General features: G+C 46.3%; 2 protein-coding genes across 4 annotated transcripts in view; both read right to left on the bottom strand.

The window, feature by feature from the left end:
- The window catches only part of ATP11C (ATPase phospholipid transporting 11C), an 895,731-nt gene that overhangs the window by 759,102 nt on the left and 116,148 nt on the right, over positions 1 to 20,481 (bottom strand). The gene's annotated exons all lie outside the window — the stretch shown is intronic.
- MCF2 (MCF.2 cell line derived transforming sequence) overlaps positions 1 to 20,481 on the bottom strand; it is an 89,897-nt gene that overhangs the window by 67,750 nt on the left and 1,666 nt on the right. Inside the window, exons 1-3 of one of the 3 annotated variants that reach the window (XM_060270482.1) lie at positions 8,144 to 8,161; positions 7,180 to 7,294; positions 4,383 to 4,454 (exon numbers count right to left, since the gene is read on the bottom strand). Coding sequence is in view for 1 of the 3 variants with exons in the window: in XM_060270479.1 (XP_060126462.1) it covers positions 7,180 to 7,294; positions 8,144 to 8,212 (184 nt within the window). In the remaining 2 variants the exon portion in view is untranslated. Of the gene's footprint in view, positions 1 to 4,382; positions 7,295 to 8,143; positions 8,213 to 20,481 lie in introns of those variants that run through there. The other 2 variants (XM_060270479.1, XM_060270480.1) reach the window with 2 other exon arrangements.

Raw genomic sequence — 20,481 nt, 5'->3', positions numbered from 1 at the left:
ATCTGTCTTTTAAGGTTTTATTGTGCATACTATTTACAGTGCAGAGATAGCAGAAAACATGATCTCCTAGTCACTCGCAGAATCCGGCAATGGCGCCCTTCTGCTTCGGGGCCAGCATAATAGCTTGGGGATCCTGAAACGCCGCCCCGTAAACCTGTGTTTGGGCACACGCCTCAATTCAGGCGCCGGAAGCGGCTGCGCTCCCTCTTTCACCTCTTGGCTAGGGCAGTGCAGGGGCTCTGATACATCGCTGAGCCCTCCTTCCTCCACTAGATGGCTGGGGCAGTGCAAGGGCTTGGATGCCTCACTGAACCCTCCCTCCATTCCGCTCCATTCCTCATTCCCCTCGCCTGACCCGCTGCTACTGCTGTCGGGGGTCCCCCTGACACCCACCCCCCCTCATGCCTCCCTCCCCACTTGAGGCGGGTTGCGTAAAGGGCGAGGGCAGAAAACCTTCGAAAGGCGTGTCGTCTGAGTCTGTGGGGGTGAACACTTGTTGCCAGTCTGTCGCTTCTGGCGAACTGCTGGGGAAGCCCCTGAAAGAGCTTTCCGCCTCACCCGTGTCTGCAAATACTGCGTCCCACACCATGTTCTGCCGTGGCTCCTTGTCCTCTTCCTCTGTCTCCTCTTCCCCACCCCCGCTTGGCGGAAACCCCTCAAATTCCCCCTCACTGCTCGTGGGCGCAAACACCTCCTCCACCCAGAAGCTTGGTGGCTTGGGTCTATGTGGAAACAGAGCGTGGAATTCCTGCAGTAGGTACTCTTCCTGCACACAGTCCGCTGGTACCCAAGCATTGCTCAAAGCCGGAACCCCCTCCCACGCTACTAGGTACTCCAAACCTTCTGTTCCCCAACGGGAATCCAGAATCTCCATTGCTTCATTTCCCCTATCTTCCCCCACTTCCAGTGGAGGGGGTGGCTGCTCTGTGCCCCCCTCCCAGAACCTGTGTCCCTCCCTGTAGGGGGAGAGCAGTGACCTGTGAAACACGGGGTGTATCCTCATGGACTCGGGCAACTCCAAACGGAACGCTACCAGATTGACCTGCTGAATGACCTTGAAGGGTCCCAGTCTCCTGGGAACTAGTTTCTTGCATCTCCCCCATGTGGGCAAGAATGCAAATATTAGGACAAAGTGTGCATAAATGGAAAAATAAACCACATAGAAAAATATTATTAAGAGGGAGAGGATAAGCTTAAGAGTAAATCCCTTCCTTTCCAGCCAGTGGTATATAAATTTTATGAAACAGTAGATAAAACGCACACTTTTTGATGCATCCATCAGTACAAAACTATGCAATATCAATCTTTTTTTACATAAAATATGCATTATTATTTTTGTGCACACTTTTGGGCATCTCAAATACACTGCAAAATCTGGAAAAGGATGCAATCCAAGTGGGAGTTGCATTCCAATCAGCTAGTGAGTCTGGGAATCTTAGAGCAGGTTGGTCCATTGTGCAAAGCAGGCCAAAGGAATTCCTTCCCCATCCCTAGTCTCTATAGATTATTCCCGTATCAATCAGCACCCAGCCAGCTGAAAGGAAGTAAAACAACAACAACACCCTGAAAAACAGGCCACTGTGATCCTGTTAGGAAAATTTCTGCTTTGCAAATCTCTCACTAGTTGCTCCCATGGATTTCATGGTGCTGCCACCCTTGCTGTCTAGGGTGTGGAGGACTGCTATCTGCCAGGGCGTTCCCTCTAAGTAATACTGGGAACAGCCCTAAAGTGCCTTAATAAGGTGGAGCAACTCTGCAATGACTCGTTCACCAGTACAGGAAGCTGGGTTGCACTTTCATCTTTGGAAACGGCAACCTTCAGTTCACACACGAGATTGGTGGCAACACACCTCTGGATGAAACTCACCCCCCCAAAACCCTCAGGGTTTTGGGACCAGTGGCAAACAGAGCCGCTTGGCCACCCAGGGCAGCAAACCCGAAGGCACCCCCGGGGGGTGGGGGTGTCTGCAGTGCGCATGCATCGTGCGTCGGGATGCATGATGCATGCATCATGACGCACGGCGTATGCACGCTACGGAGCGCTGCAGCGCTGTTGCAAACCCCGAGAGCAAGCCGTGGAGCTACAGCACATGCATGCTACAGAGCAATGCTGACGCCCCCGCCCCCCCCCGGCCTCCGCTCCAGCCGGAAAAAGGAAAGCGTGTGCCGAGCAGGTTTGCGAGCAAGCCGTGGACGCACACTTTTTACCAGGTGCCGGGGCTCGGCTTGGACGTCGTGGGGGCGGCGAGTGTCACCCTCCCCCAGAGTGGAACCCGGGGCGCCCTGCCCCCTACACCCCTTGCTATGCCCCTGTTTTGGACAGGTGGGAAGAGAGGAATTCCAGGAAGTGGCTGGGCTCAGGTGGGTGGGAAGAATTATATCTCTGAAGCTGCAGCAAAGAGACGAAGTGGGCAGAGAGTCCAAATCGAGCTCAGGGCTCCCTGTTCCACCGGCAGTTCAACCACTGTAACAAACAGTTTAGGGAGGCTTTTAATGTTTAATAGATCACTGTGTTTTATTTTTCTGTTGGAAGCCGCCCAGAGTGGCTGGGGAAACCCAGCCAGATGGGCGGGGTATAAATATATTATTATTATTATTATTATTATTATTATTATTATTATTATTATTATTATTATTAACAGTATGCTCTGTTTAACTTCCCTTCTGAAACTGGCCAGGATGTGCTGCATTAACATTATTACTTTGTATTATTAGGTGGTGCTTCCCTTTGGGCTTGACCTGGAAGCTGCAGCTAGTGCAGAATTCTGAGAAAATGATTACTGACAGGAATGAGACCCTGTCAGCATGTGGCACCTCTGCTATGCAGCACCTTCACTATGGCCTGTTTGCCCGCTGTGGTGCATTGCTTAGAACGTGGGTAGGCAACCTAAGGCCCAGGGGCCAGATGTGGCCAAATCACCTTCTAAATCCGGCCTGTGGACGTTCCGGGAATCAGCGTGTTTTTACATGAGTAGAATGTGTCCTTTTATTTAAAATGCATCTCTGAGTGATTTGTGGGGCATAGGAAGTCATTCATTATTTTTTCCAAAATATAGTCTGCCCCCCCCAAGGTCTGAGGGACAGTGGACCGGCCCCCAGTTGAAAAAGTTTGCTGACCCCTGGCTTAGAGTGTCATACTAGTACCTGCAAGAACAGGGTTCAAATCCCTGCTCAGCCATGAAGCTCACTTGGGCCAGTCACTGCCTCTCAGCCAAACCTACCTCACAGGGTTGTTGTGGGGATTAAATGAGATGGGAGGGGAGAACCATGCATGCTTCCTTGAGCTCCTTGGAGGAAAAGTGGGGTATAAATGCAATACCTAAATACCTAATTAACAAAAATAAGATAATTAGTCTATAAAGGCCTTAACAGCTTTGGGCCAGTTTATTTGCAAGATCACCTTCCCCCCATACAGTGGTACCTCTACTTACGAATAACTCTACTTATGAATGTTTCTACTTATGAATGGAGCTCCGTCCGCCATCTTGGATGCGGTTTAGATAGGATTTTTTCTACTTACGAATTTTTAGATGGGGTTGCTTCAACTTACGATTTTTTTCTCCCAATGCATTCCTATGGGATTCGACTTACAATTTTTTTCGACTTACAAATGTGTGTTCGGAATGCATTAAATTCGTAAGCAGAGGTACCACTGTATATGCCCGCTTGACTGCTTTGATCTGTGGAACTGGTGCCACATGATACTTGTTCCACCTTCATATGAAATTGATCCTATAGTGTGGAAGTACTCACTTTTCAGAACTCCCTGCTTAAAGGATAATTCTGGTAGCTAAAAGTGGGGGCGGGCAAAGATGCTGCTTAGCAACTGGGCAGAGTGGCATGATGTTTGCTAAGATGCCACATGCTCTGATTGGCTGTACCTTTCACCCACCAGCTAATTTTGCTGAATGTCTCCCTGCTATATACAAGGCCTTCAAGTAAAATAGATAAAAAACCTCTCTTCAAATTATGCACATTTTTCTCATTTATTTATCCTCAAATTACACACTGTTTTGCTCATTTTCCTTGGTAAAGGGTTACAAGGATTTTTTTTGTCTCCCCCTCTATTATTTACATGACTTTGCTAACACTATGACCTGTTTCCAGCAGCACCAGATGCTTCTCAAAAACGGATGTTTGTCTCATTAAGGCAATATCCCTTCCCCTGTTTGTTGCTCCCAGTGCACAATACTTGCTTCTGAATATAAGGTTCCATTTAACTATTGTAGCAACTGTGAGTTTGTCTAATATCCTTTCTTCGGAGCATCTAGGCATAGTTATCATCACCGTCGACTTGTGGGAGTCCTCTTTGACTGGCACTTTACTAAATTCCACATCAGTTTACAAAACTATATCAGTGCTTGAGTTAATAAATGGCAGACCTAGACCAGGAGTTGCCAGCCTTTTCAAGTCAAGGGGTGTATTAAGTCCCTCGCCCTGGATCAACCTACCCTCTGAAAAACAGAAAGAGAGAAGGGTTGGGTACATGCACACATGCATACACAGACTTCAATGTCTCAAGGGACCTAGATTCAGATCCAAAAGAATTCATATGAGCTTTGAAAAGCAACAAGAGCTGAAAGAGGAAGTGGAAAAGAATACCACTCTTCCCCATTTCCTCCTTCAACTCTATGACCCTTTAAAGGGAGAGTAGGGGGAGTTAACCACCCTAGCCACCTTCATCACCAAGGGAGCAATGAGCGGAGGGGCGTAGGGGTATTCAGAGACTTAGCAGGTACCATGGGGTTCTTGAATCAACGGGTGCCATGCATGTTCTTGATCCCTGGGCCGAGGCCCAATATTCATTCTCTGACTTCAGCAATGAACCTGCAGATACCTTCGAACTCAGAGCAGTTAATGCTAGATTCATTTACTGACCACATAGAGGCAAATGACACTTAAACCCTCCAACAAAGAGTGGTGCCATCAAGTTAGCATTTTGGGGGGGCAAATATCCAGGGCACCACTGAGCAGGAGGATCCCTAAGTGTGGTAAAGTGTTAGACTGACTGCAAGTATTACTGTTTATTAATTTATATACCACTTAATGCCGCAATAAGCTTCTAAGCAGCTTACAAGGATTAAAAAACCAATTACACAAACATTCAAATATAAACGTCAACCACTAAGATACAAAAGGGGTGGGTGGGGGAATCTCATTAATTAAAAAAAGAAAGAAATAGAAAACATCTGCAATTAAAATATGTGCTAAAACAATCCCATTGAAACAGGAGACTCAGGTTGTAAGATCGGGTAAGGGAAGAAACACACATTGCCATCTAGAGAGACATAAAGCCATTAAGTCCAAAAGTGAGCCTCCTGCCTGTAAAACAAAGTTCTGAGCACCTCACTACTGCATTAAATATACAACCCAACCTGCTGGGCAGGTATCAAGGTAGACTGATTTGTTTTATTAGTAACTTGATCACAGTTAACGTTTTTCTTTTCCTTCCCCCAGTTCTTCTTACTTCCTGGCAGCAGTCTTGAAGGTTGACACACAGGTGAATTAAACCTACAAGTGTTTAATTATTAGGTTCCAGAACAAACATTTGCAAATGAAACTAGTGAACATGATATATAAGCTGTTATTTGGACCTCCAGGATTGTGGGTGTGCATTGCTGTTTTTAAATCTAGCACACATTTAAGGCAAGGATGCACAGAATCCCTGTTTCATTTTTAAACAGCCGCCTGCCCTTTGCAAAGTTTCTAGACCTCAGGGAACATAGTTTCTGAGGCTGTTTCTAGCATGTAAAGGAATAACCCCCATAGCTTAGTATATCCTCTGTTATTGATGCATTGCTTCTTATTGAAATAGAATCTGCCGCTATGAAGTGCGATCTAATAATAATTTATGATAATAATAATAATAATAATAATAAACAACACCTGATCAACATATAGCAGACATTTGGTCTTATCTGACTGCCGCTGACTCTCCCAGTTCTCAGGAAGAAAGAGGGGTTTCTCATTACTTTCCACCAGATATTTTTTTCCAACTGGAGGTGCTGGGAATTGTATTTGCAAAACATGTGCTCCTAATACATAGCTATGCCACGCCCCTCACCAGAAAAAAAGCTGCAAGTTTTCTGTCTTGGTTACTGATGCAGCAACAGTGCTGTTTATTATTCTGGTGCTGGCATACTTTGTCATAGTAAGCAACAGGCAACTATCTGCTTTTTTATTATGCTGATTCTCCAGTGTGTCACAGTAGTCTGCATGCCCCCCCCCCGAACATATACCTTTCATCCTTGCAACAATCTCGTGAGGTAGGCTAAGCCAGCCTCTGTCTCTCAGCCTAAGGAAGACATGGTGAAGAAATGTCGTGGCTTTAAGAAATATGGTTTGTTTGTTCACCTATTATTTACACCTTCACTCTGCATGGAGGGAATCCAGATCTTACAGCCTGGCCCTTTCAAGAGGGCTCGTACCACCCACAGCAGCACAGGCAACCTTCCGGCAGCCTGCCCAGGATGGATCTCAGCTCCTCTTCCTCCTCCTCTTCCTCCTCTTCCAGAACAGTTACCCTGGCAACCTTCCAAATCCCCAGTCTCTGTTCACACCTCAGGGCAAGGGGGAAGGCACTCTCTTGTATTGTTGAAAGGTAAAGGGACCCCTGACAGTTAAGTCCAGTCGCAAATGACTCTCAGCGCTCATCTCGCTTTACAAGCCAATGGAGCCGGCATTTGTCCGCTCCGCAGAAAGTTTTTCCGGATCATGTGGCCAGCATGACTAAGCCGTTTCTGGCACAATGGAACATCGACACCAGAGCAGTATCCGGAAACACTGTTAATCCACTATTTATCCACTTACACTTTGATGTCCTTTGGAACTGCTAGGTTGGCAGGAGCTTGGACCGAGCAACGGGAGCTCACCCTGTCGTGTGGATTCGAACTGCCGACCTTCTGATCAGCAAGCCCAAGGCTCAGTGGTTTAGACCACAGCGCCACCCGCATCCCATGGTTAATGTCCCTCAATTGCTCTCTATTGTTCCTTGAGGAACATAGCTCAGCCACAGGAATTCTTCTGCAGCTTGCATTCTCCCTTTGTGTCCCAAATAATCAAAATCCTAGCATTTGTTAACTTATAGGGTTTAGGGGAGTCCCCACCCCCACCCTTAGATCTATAACAATATCAAGCTGATGTAACAGCGCAGCACCCACTAGAGTGAAATATGGGTACCTTGGAATCTGAGTTAAGTAGCTCAAAACTTTTGTCACAACCTCTTCAGGCATTTGGTTGAAATTGGAATTTTCAGGAAATGTTATGATCCAGCTGTTGTCTTTCCCTCTTCCACCTAGTTTGGAGAGAGGGGGGGTTGGGAATAAGTAGACATCCTAAACCAGCTATTAAACCATTCAACACATGTGCCTGCTGGGGGAGGCAGGGTCACGGTCAAAGACCCATTACTATTTCTGCAGCAGGTTCCCTGTCTCCAGCCTCTTAAAGGTGCCCAATCAGCATGGAAGGGGACCTTTTCACCACAAAGAAGAAGTCTTCTCACCCTGGGTGCTACTTGGAGCTCATCTGGAATGAAAGAGATGAGTCAGCCCCTGAGGACTGGCTCCAAGGACCCCTCTGGAGAAAGAACATGGGGAGAACAAGGAGGAGGAGTTATTCTGCATACTCCAAACTAAGTGTTTAGGAACACTAAGAATGCAAGGGGCTTATGTGCAATGGGACTTCAAGGAAAACAGAACTCAAGTCACTCTGAAATAAGACACTGGAGCACTCCAAATCATTTGCACGTGTATGTGCATAGCTCTAGCTGAAGGGCAACAAATGCAGACCCGCACTGGTTGTTGAATTGCATCTCTAATCATTATTACCATATATTGATAAGATATTGAATAATTTTTGAAGGGGGCATGGCTGTGACTATCAAGAAGGGGTCCAACTACACTACTATGTGACCTTGAAACTATCCTAAATGGAACCCTTATTTATTATGCTAACAGCTGTGAACTTACGTTTCGCTTCAGTCTCAAACTGCACTGCCCACCCCTGGTCCCAAAGGAGCCCTTGTTCAGTCTCAAACTGGTCCCAGCAATGTGGGGTGGAGTTTACTTTAATTTTGTCTATTTTTACACTATTATATACACTTAAAACAATGTTTGGGAGACAAAGAAGCGTTTGCCATACTCACCGGAAAGAAATGCAAATTCTTTCTTCAAGTCCTCAGCAATGTCCTTTGCACATGTTGGAAAAGATGACTCTGGCAAACAAAGGAACATGAAATGCATGGCTTAATCATTGCGTAGCTTGAACCTGTCACATCTATATCCCACTTTCTCCAGGCTTCTCCTTCCTGTAGCTCTGCATCTCCATCACCCATCGACTTGAGTGCCTGCTCTTCCCTTTCTATAGCCTCCGTGTGGGAGGGTCATAGCTCAGTGGCAGAGTACCTGCTTTGGATGCAGACGGTCCCAGGCTTAAACCCTAGCATCTCCTGATGGGAAAGGACCCTGTTCATCCTCTCTGTGATATCTCCCCCACTCCAGCTGGCCATTCCAAGAACTCTGCAATTAAGGAAGCTTGTCCCTCCCAATCCATTTTCCTTTTGTGTTGTGTATTGTTTTGGATTGTCAACCTGAACGGAGGAACTATCTCACCTCTGGCATCTGTAAGTCACTCCACTACACAACCTCGAGTTCATTCAACCTGTGAACAGAGCTGACGCAACTCTGCACAATCAACAACCCTGCATTTTGCAGGATCCCAGATTGTTCACGTAACTTATGTACTGTACACATCTAGATGTGTTCACAGCTTGAAAAATAGCTAGATGAGTCAAGGCAGGGCCAGGAGGTACAATTTTTGCCCTCCTTCCTTTCGGAGCATCAGTGTGCCGCAAACAGCTACCTGCAGGCAGGCAGCCCACAACAAATCCTTTCAGAGGGCTAAAACCTTGAGCCTGGGTTTGATGAACAACAAGACCAGGGCAAGAACAGGGTCAGCAAAAGGTTACAGAGTAGGTGATGTTCTTGAGTCACAGACACAGCATGTGCAGTAATTAATGCCCTTTTAAGAAAGGAGGGCTGGTTCAATGCTGCCTGTTATTTATCTTCCCTGCCCCTCACCAGAACGGCCCACACCATTTGCAAACAGCAGGTGTATACTACACACCTGTCTAGCAGCCTTGTTATTACCAACACACTCTTTCGACAGAAAAATAAATTTAAAACTTCATTGAGGCATCCTTGATCAAACCACTGGCACCTCTTAGACTCTTGTTATTGTCCGGGCTAAAGATTGCCATGATGTGCTCCTTACCAGAGCTATGATGAGCGCTGATGACTGCTGGACAGATCACCAACTAATACGCTCCACCATGGCTATCAAGATTATACCTCAACGCAGGCTTCAAGGAAGGAAACCAAGGCGCAAAATGAACACTCAAGCCCTTCAAGATCCCATTAAGCGGGATTGCTTCCAAACGACTCTTAAGGACCATCTGCTTTCGGAATTCCCTGTTAACATCGAGGATCACTGGACCAAGCTAAAAACATCCATTATTGCAGCCTGTGAACAAACTATTGGATACCAAACCAAGAAACACCAGGACTGGTTTGATGAGAATGACAGTGAGATTGAATGCATGATTGACAAGAAAAGGAAGGCCTTTCAGATCTGGCAAAGAGATAGAAACTGTGCCACTAAGAAAAAAAAACCTATGCCAACGCTAAGGCTGAGGTTCAAAAAAGAACCAGAGAACTAAAAAAACACCTGGTGGATAAAAAAGCTCAAGAGATCCAGCACTTAGCCAATACTCATGATGCACAGAGTTTCTTTAAAGCCACAAAGACCATCTATGGGCCAATAAATCATGGCATATGTCCCCTACGCTCAGCAGATGGTAACACACTTCTAAAAGATAAAGAAGCTATTGCACTGCGCTGGAAAGAACATTATCAACATCTCCTTAACCACAACTTCCCCGTAGCTGCTGAGGCCCTCTCACAAATTCTGCAAAAACAAGTTAGAGATGAGCTTGCAATATCTCCAAATCTGGGAGAGTTGTGTACAGCTTTTAACCAAATGAAAAACAACAAAGCCAGTGGACCTGATGGGATACCTGCTGAAATTTTCAAAGTGGGTGGAATTGAACTTACACAACAACTTCACAAGCTCATCGAAAAAAATCTGGGAAAGAGAAGAAATCCCAGCAGACTTTAGGGATGCCAAAATTATCAATCCCTTTTAAAAAGGTGACAGAACTGATTGTGGAAACTATCAAAGCATCTCTCTATTAGCTGCAGCCGGCAAAATTCTTGCAAGGATCTTAGCAAACCGTCTGGTAACAATATCCAAGGTGACCCTTCCTGAATCCCAAAATGGTTTTTGGCCTTCTAGGGGGACAGTGGACATGATTTTCACCACTCAACAGCTTCAAGAAAAATGCATGTATATGGTGTTTATTGACCTGACTAAGGCTTTCGACACTGTAAATCGTAATGCCTTCTTTGCCTCAGTCTTCTCCAAAAAAGAAAACAATGCCCGACCTGAAGAATATGGAGCAGATGATTCAGCAGGGGAAACACAGCCCAGAACAAGTAAGGAGGTAGTACAAGAATACTTGGCTAATTTAGATGTATTCAAGTCTCCAGGGCCAGATGAACTACATCCAAGAGTATTAAAAGAACTGGCAGAGGTGATTTCAGAACCACTGGCAGTAATCTTTGAGAATTCCTGGAGAACAGTCCCAGCAGACTGGAGGAGGGCAAATGTTGTCCCTATTTTCAGAAAGGGGAAAAGAGAGGACCCAAACAATTACCGCCCAGTCAGCCTGACATCAATACCAGGAAAGATTCTAGAGCATATCATTAAGCAAACGGTCTATGAGCATGTAGAAAGGAATGCTGTGATCACTAAAAGTCAGCATGGGTTTCTGAAAAAATAAGTCATGTCTGAATAATCTGATCTCATTTTTTGACAGAATTACAAGCCTGGTAGATGAAGGGAATGCTGTGGATGTAGCCTATCTTGATATCAGCAAGGCCTTTGACAAGGTGCCCCATGATATTCTTGTAAAGAAACTGGTAAAATGCGGGCTACACAGTGCTGCCATTCAGTGGATTTGTAACTGGCTAACTGACCGAACCCAAAGGGTGCTCATCAATGGCTCTTCCTCATCCTGGAGAGTAGTGACTAGTGGGGTGTCACAGGGTTCTGTCTTGGGCCCAGTCTTATTCAACATCTTTATCAATGACTTGGATGATGGGCTTGAGGGCATCCTGAGCAAATTTGCAGATGACACCAAATTGGGAGGGGTGGCTAATACCCCAGAGGACAGGATCACACTTCAAAATGACCTTAACAGATTAGGCAACTGGGCCAAAGCAAACAAGATGAATTTTAACAAGGAGAAATGTAAAGTACTACACTTGGGCAAAAAAAATGTAAGGCAAAAATACAGGATGGGAGACACCTGGCTTGAGAGCAGTACATGTGAAAAGGATCTAGGAGTCTTGGTAGACCACAAACTTGACATGAGTCAACAGTGTGAGGCAGCAGCTAAAAAAAGCCAATGCAATTCTGGGCTGCATCAATAGGAGTATAGCATCTAGATCAAGCAAAGTAATGGTACCACTGTATTCCGCTCTGGTCAGACCTCACCTGGAATATTGTGTCCAGTTCTGGGCACCACAGTTCAAGAAGGATACTGACAAGCTGGAACATGTCCAGAGGAGGGCAACCAATATGGTCAAAGGCCTGGAAATAATGTCTCATGAGGAACGGTTTAGGGAGCTGGGTATGTTTAGCCTGGAGAAGAGAAGTAAAGGGGCGATATGATAGCCATGTTCAAATATATCAAAGGATGTCATATAGAGGAGGGAGAAAGGTTGTTTTCTGCTGCTCCAGAGAAGCGGATACGGAGCAATGGATTCAAACTACAAGAAAGAAGATTCCACCTAAACATTAGGAAGAACTTCCTGACAGTAAGAGCTGTTCGACAGTGGAATTTTCTGCCAAGGAGTGTGGTGAAGTCTCCTTCTTTGGAGGTCTTTAAGCTGAGCCTGGACAGCCAGATGTCAAGAATGCTTTGATGGTGTTTCCTGCTTGGCAGGGGGTTGGACTGGATGGCCCTTGTGGTCTCTTCCAACTCTATGATTCTATGGCTGTCCTTCTGAAAATTGGCTGCCCAAATAAATTTGTAAACATCATTCAGCTCCTCCATGATAATATGACAGCAACAATCACAGATAACAATGGCTCTCAAAGTGAACCATTCACAGTGGGATTATTGCCCCAACTCTATTCATTATTTTCATTGCCATGATCCTACACTTTGTCAACGGGACTGGATCGTTGTTACTCGTGAGTAGCTGCAACAACCCCCTGACACCAATACCCCACAAATCACCCAGAGATGCATTTTAAATAAAAGGACACATTCTACTCATGTAAAAACACGCTGATTCCTGGACCGTTCACAGGCCAGATTGAGAAGGCGATTGGGTCGCATCCGGCCCATGGGCCTTAGGTTGCCTACCACTGCATTAAAGCATCTTCTGTTTTAAAATAGCACAGCCAATCTGAAAACAGTTGGGTGTATCTACCACTAAAGCTCGCTTGCAGTAGTGGCTTTGGGCTGCAAAATAAGATCTGTAATTACCTATATGTCCCAAATTTCCTCTAATCCTCTAATGGCTTTCGAGCCTGAAGGAGGGAGGCTCTTAATTAAAGCAAGTCAAACTGGATTTCCATTATTGGCCGAGATTAGCTACCTCTTTGGTTGGAAAGAATGAAATTGATGCCACTTGTGGGATGGGAGGAAAGAAGCCATGGAAGAACTGGAGGGGTTACAAGACATCTCTATGTAGCAGGGAGGGGGAGAGGCTCCACAAAGTCAGGAAATGGGAAGCTAAAGCTGATGCCTCAACAGAGGGACCCCATTGATCATTAAAATGCATTGTGCAATGTCACAAATTATGTTTTTTCACAACTAGGGATATAGGAGAAATTCAATTCAGTTCTCATTTAAAGACAAGTTCTCATTTAAAGGCAAAGTCTCCATGATTTCCCATGAAAACAATAGGAAAGTACTGTATGCCAGTATACCACCCCAAATTTGTCACTTTACATGGAAATGATCACTAAACGTGCACTATATTCCAATAGTTTTCTGGCTTCTACATCATGTGAAAGCTCAAACATTCACTTTGTGAATGCAGCCTAAATTACAGTGGATTAGAAGCCGCATTTCACTGTTAAGGGGAAAATCCATCTCGCTCCCTTGCTTGCACATATGGATAGTTACACTGCTGTTAACACAGAGTAAAAGGTAAAGGGACACCTGACTATTAGGTCCAGTTGTGACCGACTCTGGGGTTGCGGCGCTCCTCTTGTGCTATTGGGTGAGGGAGCCGGCGTACAGCTTCCAGGTCATGTGGCCAGCATGACAAAGCCGCTTCTGGTGAACCAGACCAGCACACGGAAACACTGTTTACCTTCCCGCTTGGAGAGGTACCTATTTATCTACTTGCACTTTGACGTGCTTTCGAACTGCTAGGTTGACAGAAGCTGGGACCGAGCAACAGGAGCTCACCCCGTCGCGGGGATTCGAACCGCCGACCTTCTGCTTGGCAAGCCCTAGGCTCTGTGGTTTAACCCACAGCGCCACCCGCGTCTCGTTAACACAGAGTAGTCATCCCATATCTTATCTGCCTTTCCAACGAGTTCTGTCCTCTGTTCATGGGGATGTTTCCATTATGTCATGCCAAGGCACAGTAAATATGAAGCAGAAACGTGAGCACACTCCTGACAATGCAGCATCCCCAATGGAAAAAGCAGAAGCACAAAAAGATGGAAAGGATAAGAGCCAGGGAGTAAAGTGACACCAAGATTCAACTGAGGGTAGCTGAGCCACATCCAGGCACAAGCGCTAAGCAGAGGAGACTGCTCCCTCTTAACAAGGGCATTTTCTAGTTAGAGCAAAGTGTTGTAGTAAAGAAACTAAACACGAGCCAGGAAAGTCCTCCTTTCGAATCCTGACAAGAGAGCCCTAAAGTGACGAATCATAAAACTGTGGAGTTGGAAGGGACCCTGAGGTCATTTCGTCCAACCCCCTGCAATACAGGGAACACAGCAAAAGAACTCCTGACAGATGGCAATCCAAGATGATATCTCAGTTGCCCAGAGCCTCTTAATTATAAAAGTTGTGCGTTCAAGTCCCAGGTTGGACAAAATATTGCTGCATTGCAGGGGGTTGGCCTAGATGACCCTCATGGCCCTTTCTAACTATAATTCTAGGATTCTAAGATGGTCATTTTCTCCTTTGCAGGATGGTGATGATTGTGGTCATTCATGCAAGATTTGATTGCAGACCAAACGTTCTTTGGAGGAAGAAGACCTCATTTCGGGTTGAAGGTACACAATGTCCCAGAAGGTATTTCTGCAACACAAAGGGCGTGTGTCTGTGTAAAAGTGGCACTAACTCCCCCAGTGCATGAAAATAATAACATTGGGACAAAGGCACAGTAGGTTCCTGCAAGCACAAAAAAGAATCTTGCAAAAGCTTCCAACCTTTGGTGCTTAAATAGCCACTTTGTGAAAGGGTGTGGAATTTCTGCAGAGGTAGAATCTCATAATTTAACAGCAGAGCCCAGCCCTACTAAAGCCTAGGGTAAAGAACAGGTGATATACTATGTATGCAGAATGTCCCAGGTTCAATTCCTGGAATTCCCATGAAGTCAAATATGCCCTGGTAAAGATCTGAAGAGATATACAGTATCTACATTAAGCCTATAGATGGAAACTGCCGATGCAAAGAAATATTCTGAAAATTTCCATTGGGAGGCTGAAACTCCCAGTTACCCAAAGGCCTGGACCAGTCACAGTCTTGCAGCCTAACCTACTTCACAGGGTTGTTGTGAGGATAAAATGGAAGTGGGGAGTACTGAAATGGTATTCTTTGAGGAATACCGTAAGTATTATTTATAATGAATAAATATAGGGATGTATTTTGGACCAATGTCCTTCTAAGATGTTTACGCAGAAGTAGGTCCCATTCAGCAAACAGATTTTAAATTGCAATACCACCTGAAAATGTCCTGAAGGCAGCTTCAGTTCCTTGTTGATGGCAGCAGTGGGATTACTGGTGAATAACGAGTCAGTTGCCCCAGTTTAAGTTCCTGTTCCAGTAAAAGGGAGGCATTGATTACAGCTTTCCCCCACCCATTTTATTTTTTTCATCTGTATCCCACAACAGTGGTGTCTTGCAACAGATGAACTCCAATAAAATTTAATTTAAAATGGGAAATAAGTAATTAAAACGCCCCTGCACTTCACAGGAACAGAAATTAACACTGCCTATTTATTAACACTGCCTATTCCCCTGGGACAATGGAATTAAATGGCCTTCCCAATTTACAATCCAAAGCAAATATTTCTGCCCAACACACACCTGCTGTCACTTTTTATAATTATTGCAGTAAACAATTAGGACGCTGGGACCCACCACACGGCAGTTATTGCTGGTGTGACATTTGTAGGTTTTTTAAAAAAAGCATTCTGAATGGCTGTTTCAATCTGCTTCTCTCTCCTTGAGACACTCTCTTCAGCTTACGAAAGCATCCAAAGCCTTTTGGGACGTTGTTGCCCTATATTCTGAAAGTTCTGTAAAGGCATCTGAAGCATCTATTTTTAATAGGATGCACAGCTATGAGCTTCGGATATATTTTTTGCAGTGGGGTGGGATGGACAGACAAAATAATGTAGAAGGGCAATCTGGAAGATGGGGGATATTTAAAAGGGCAGGACTACAATAAATCACATCATATTTCCATATGGAGCAGTCTAATTCTGGGCAGAGTGTCTCCATACTAGGGTATTAAATCAAATGTGTCTACAATTATTTTTAAAAACACTTTTTAGGATTGAGACAGGCTTCCAAAGCAGCAAAGTGTAACTCGAACACAAAAACAAACAAATGAAAAGCAAAAACCTTGCCTTGTTTATTGGGTAGAATGGAGGTGTAGTGATAAATACAACTAAATAAAATATTCAAGAAGCAGCATTTTAAAAGACCAATCATGCAGTCCTACGCAGCTATAAAAACACGATTGGCAGTAATAAAAGAGTAAAGACAGCATTAGCCATTGAAACGCCAAGAAAAGCAAAATTGGCTTCAGCAGACACCTAAAAGGTAGCAATGGTGGTGACAGGCAAACGTCCTGGGGACCCACAAAGGGGGTCCCATCACTCAGAATGCCCCAACTCTGGTTTAGTTTGGAAAGGGAGAAAATCAGAAAATCACAGGATCAATCCTAAATTCAGTCCCCAGCATCTCCATGTAGGGCTGGAAAGCCTGCAGAGCTCCTGCTAACCAGTGTTGGCAATACAAGGGCCCACAGTCTGTGTCAAGATAAGGCAACATACAGAGTTCATTAAGAATATCCATAGCTCAGTGGTGAAGAGAATGCTTTCCATTGAAAGTCCCTGGTCAAAACGGCAGCTTCTTCCAAAACACTTTACCTGAAATCTTTGATAGATGCTGCCAGTCAGTGTCGACAGTACTGAGCTAGTTTGGCCCATTGTCTGACTCAGCCTAAGGCAGGTTCCTGCATTTACAATAAGCTTAAAAAGTTATAGCAGCATAATAATAATAATAGCAGCCACTGAATCATTTTCCTTTCATTGGGTGCTCTCCACAGTGGCCCAACAAACAGATGCCTCCAGGAAGAGCATAAGCAAGGACAGAAAGCAAAAACCCAAGGGCCATATTCCCTTCTGGGCAACCTTTCAAGGGCCACATGCCAGAGGTGGGTGGGGTCAGAGGCAAAAATGGGTGGAGCAATGAATGTGAACCGTAGCTTTAAAGAGCAGGCTACTTTCTGCACATACTTGTCATGGACTGGTTGGACATAGAAGAGTGGTAGGGAAGACATCTCAGAGCCCAGGGATTGGTGGTGGCACAACGATGAGTGGTCAGAGGGAGAAGACTGGGAGGAGGTGTAAAAAGCTGAAGGGGGAGCAGGGCTTAGTGAGCAGTGAAAATCTGTGGCAGAGAGAAGTCCAGAATCAGAGGCAGAAGCTGAAGCAGGAGAGGAGGTAAGCCAAGAGGAGGGGATGAGTCTGGCTGAAGAAGAGCCACGGGTGTCTCCCCCTCCTGCTGCAACAAGATCTCCTCCCCACTTCTGTTCCGGAACCAGAAGAGGCATGAAAAGGGTGGAGAAGTTAGCTTCATGCAGGTGCAGTCTCAGGTTGCTTAGAGAAACCCCTGGAGAGGAGAGGACTTAGGCAGCTGGGGAGGGGGGAGCTTTCAGTCTCAGCAACTTATCCATGGGATAAAACCTACCAGGGGTGAGCGGCTGTGCTCATTAGGCCTGACACCCTGCCACATCTGTGAAGATCATGTTTTTGCTAATGAAGAGTTAATTCCAACTTGCACAGTGTGGTTTACTGCCCACTTGGCTCCTGACAACACTCAGCACACCTATTTCTGTATTTTTCTTAAAGGCAAGTAAGAAGCCTTCTCATTATGAGAGTTCAAAGACCATTCCACCCAGGCAAAAACACTCAGGGAGGGTTTGAAGCGAGGCGGATGAGGGGTGTGGCCCCAGGAGGCGTCCAAGGGCCAGACAGTGAGACTTGGAGGACTGTACTTGTCCCCTAGGTCTGAGGTTCCCCATTCAAACACAGTAAGAATTTTTATTATTATTACTACTACTATGGCTACATCTAAAATTAGGTCAGTTTTACCATCCTATATAATAAAGTCCCTGTGTCTCTGCGTCCAGTCCCTGTGTCCCTGGGTTTGCACTACTGCGCATGTGCCCCACGGACACAGGGATTGGACACAGGGATTGGACGCACACACACACACACATGCTCCCCACCAATGAAGAGAACCAGAACCCAGTAAATGAGCCACTGGCAGCTTCTCCTCCCGCCTCTCGCTCGAGAGCGGCTGCTGCGGGACAGCGAGATGCTCGACAAAGCCGCCGGCCTTGCCGCCGCCATCTTCCGGTACCCCATTCTCCCGCCTGCTCAGTGCTCGGCCTCTTCAGCTGCTCGGTGGTCCGTCGGGGGAGCCGGGGGCCCTCGGCGCACATCCCCGCCAGTGGAGGCGGCAACTGCGCGGTCCCAGGGCTTCCCCTCTGTTCCCGCCCGTCCGCCCGCCCGTTGTGCCCGCCTCTCCACGCCGCGGCATGAGGCGGCAGCGGCAGCCCCGGCTTCTCTTACAAACAGCAGCTGAAGTGGTAGACCTGTGTCTGGCAGACAGCATCATACCAGACTCAAGAGCTCATACAACTGCATGATAGAAAGCAATGAAGCCTGCTGTGAACTGCTGTTGCATTTCTCCTGCATGCAGGAAAATGTTGTGTGGCGGATGAGCATTTCACGATGCAAGCCAGCACCTGCAGCCCAAAACGGTACAGCCTCTGGAAAACCAGCTGCTGTTTGCTAGAGTAAAAACCCAGTTCTTGTCGATAGCTGCTTGCGTTACATCCTTTCGCAACTGCCCAAGTTTCAGCACATCATCCTTTTTCCCACTGAGAAGGATGTAGCCTGACAAATCACCTGCTCTAGCAGTTTACATGTCTCACTGCCACACCTGCTTCAGGACAAGCCCCAGCATTTCCAACTGCTTGAATTCACCTGCTTTTAAGGTCAATGTTGCTGCTTCTGGTTAATTGCTACAGACTCCCAGGGAGGTATGTTGTGATTCCCCAAAGCCACCCATGATCAGAGTACTGTTTTGATGGCTGCAAGCAGATCTCTCTTTAGGGGAAGGGTGGGGAGCCTGTGACCCTCCAGATAAGGGTCCCCAAACTAAGGCCCAGGGGCCGGATGCGGCCCAATCACCTTCTAAATCTGGCCCGTGGACAGTCCGGGAATCAGCATGTTTTTACACAAGTAGAATGTATCCTTTTATTTAAAATGCATCTCTGGGTTATTTGTGGGGCCTGCCTGGTGTTTTTACGTGAGTAGAATGTGCCCTTTTATTTAAAATGCATCTCTGGGTTATTTGTGGGGCATAGGAATTTGTTCATATATTTTTTTTCAAAATATAGTCTGGCCCCCCACAAGGTCTGAGGGACAGTGGACCGGCCCCCTGCTGAAAAAGTTTGCTGACCCCTGCCAGATGTTGGGGGACCCCAACTCTCCCAGTGACCAACACATGAGTCTGTTCACACATTCACATGATGCACTCACATGCGTGTATGAATCAGTTCACAGCCAAGGACTGCAGAGGGAGTTAGCAGCTCAGTCAACAGCGACTGGCAGAGTTTCAGGAAGGGGATATGTTCCAGCCCTACTTGGAGATGCTGAGAATTGAACCTGGGCCCTCTCAACCACCTAGCTTCAGCCCCAGTACTGTAGCTGCTTCAATCCAACTCAAAACATTAGTACACCAAACAACTACACCAGGGATGAGGAATCTTTCCGGCCCAGTGGATCAGTGGGTCCACTTTGGCAGGTGGGTGGGGCCAGCCACCTGAGATCATGGTGACACCATAAGAGAATGGTCCCTCCCACCTGTAAGAGTTAATTCATGGGGTGGGTGATCGGCTTCCCCTGTGTGCTCAGTGCAGGTAATACTGTACATTGGAGAAGCTGCACCAAGCTGCATTAAACCCCGGCCTCCCGTCTATCAACTGATGTGACCCAATGATGTCAGCTGATTGACAAATGGGTGTGGATGGGAGGTTAATGGCCTCATGGGCCAAACAGGACCCCTGATAGGTCAAGAGTGACCTGTGGACCAGCAGTCCACCGCTGCTCTACACTGTCAGTAGCTCTCTAGGGTTTCAGGTAGCGGGGGGGGGGGGGTCATTCCCAGCCGAACATGTAGATGGCATTGAGGACTGAACCACCAGCAAGGTTGCACACCAATGGTTGCACACACAGTCAAGGCCCAGGGTCCCCCGAACTTCTCACTTGTGCAGGAACACAAACATTCTTATTTCCCAAAGTCATTGATGATTGCTGGAGATTTTGCAAGTCCCCCGTCCGTCCCCCATTAGACTAGAGCAAATGTTGGAATGACAAGGGAGTTGGGAGCTATCAGCCTCTGGACCAAATCCATTCATCTGCTGCTGAAGGAGTTGGGATGCAAGGCTTCCCTAGACCACCCATCCCTACACACTTCCCAGAATGATCTATCAGCAAAGGTAGTCACTGAATGAGTAGGATACGCTACTTGCTTCAGGATTTTCAAATTCCTAAAATGCTAAGATGTCATGGTGGAAGAAGAACAATGAGGGTCACATTCCCTTTTTGGCAACTTTCAAAGGGCCACTTGCCAGCGCTGGGAGGAACCAGAAAAAAGTGGGAAGGACGACAAATGTAAGTTTTACATTTGTACTCCCTATTATTTATTTATTTATTTTCCTTAGTAGAGTAGGCTAGTTTACACTCACTCACACACACCACCAGCATCTCCCCAGCATGTCCAGGTAGAGCTGGGAGAAAAACCTGTCTGAAATCCTGCTGCCAGTCAGTGTAGGCAATACTGAGCTAGTATTGCCCAATGCT

The sequence above is a fragment of the Zootoca vivipara genome, chromosome Z (genome assembly GCF_963506605.1).
Source record: "Zootoca vivipara chromosome Z, rZooViv1.1, whole genome shotgun sequence".
Classification (NCBI taxonomy): domain Eukaryota; kingdom Metazoa; phylum Chordata; class Lepidosauria; order Squamata; family Lacertidae; genus Zootoca; species Zootoca vivipara.
Note: the sequence above shows the minus strand (reverse complement) of the source record. Positions and strands in the feature narration are given on the sequence as shown.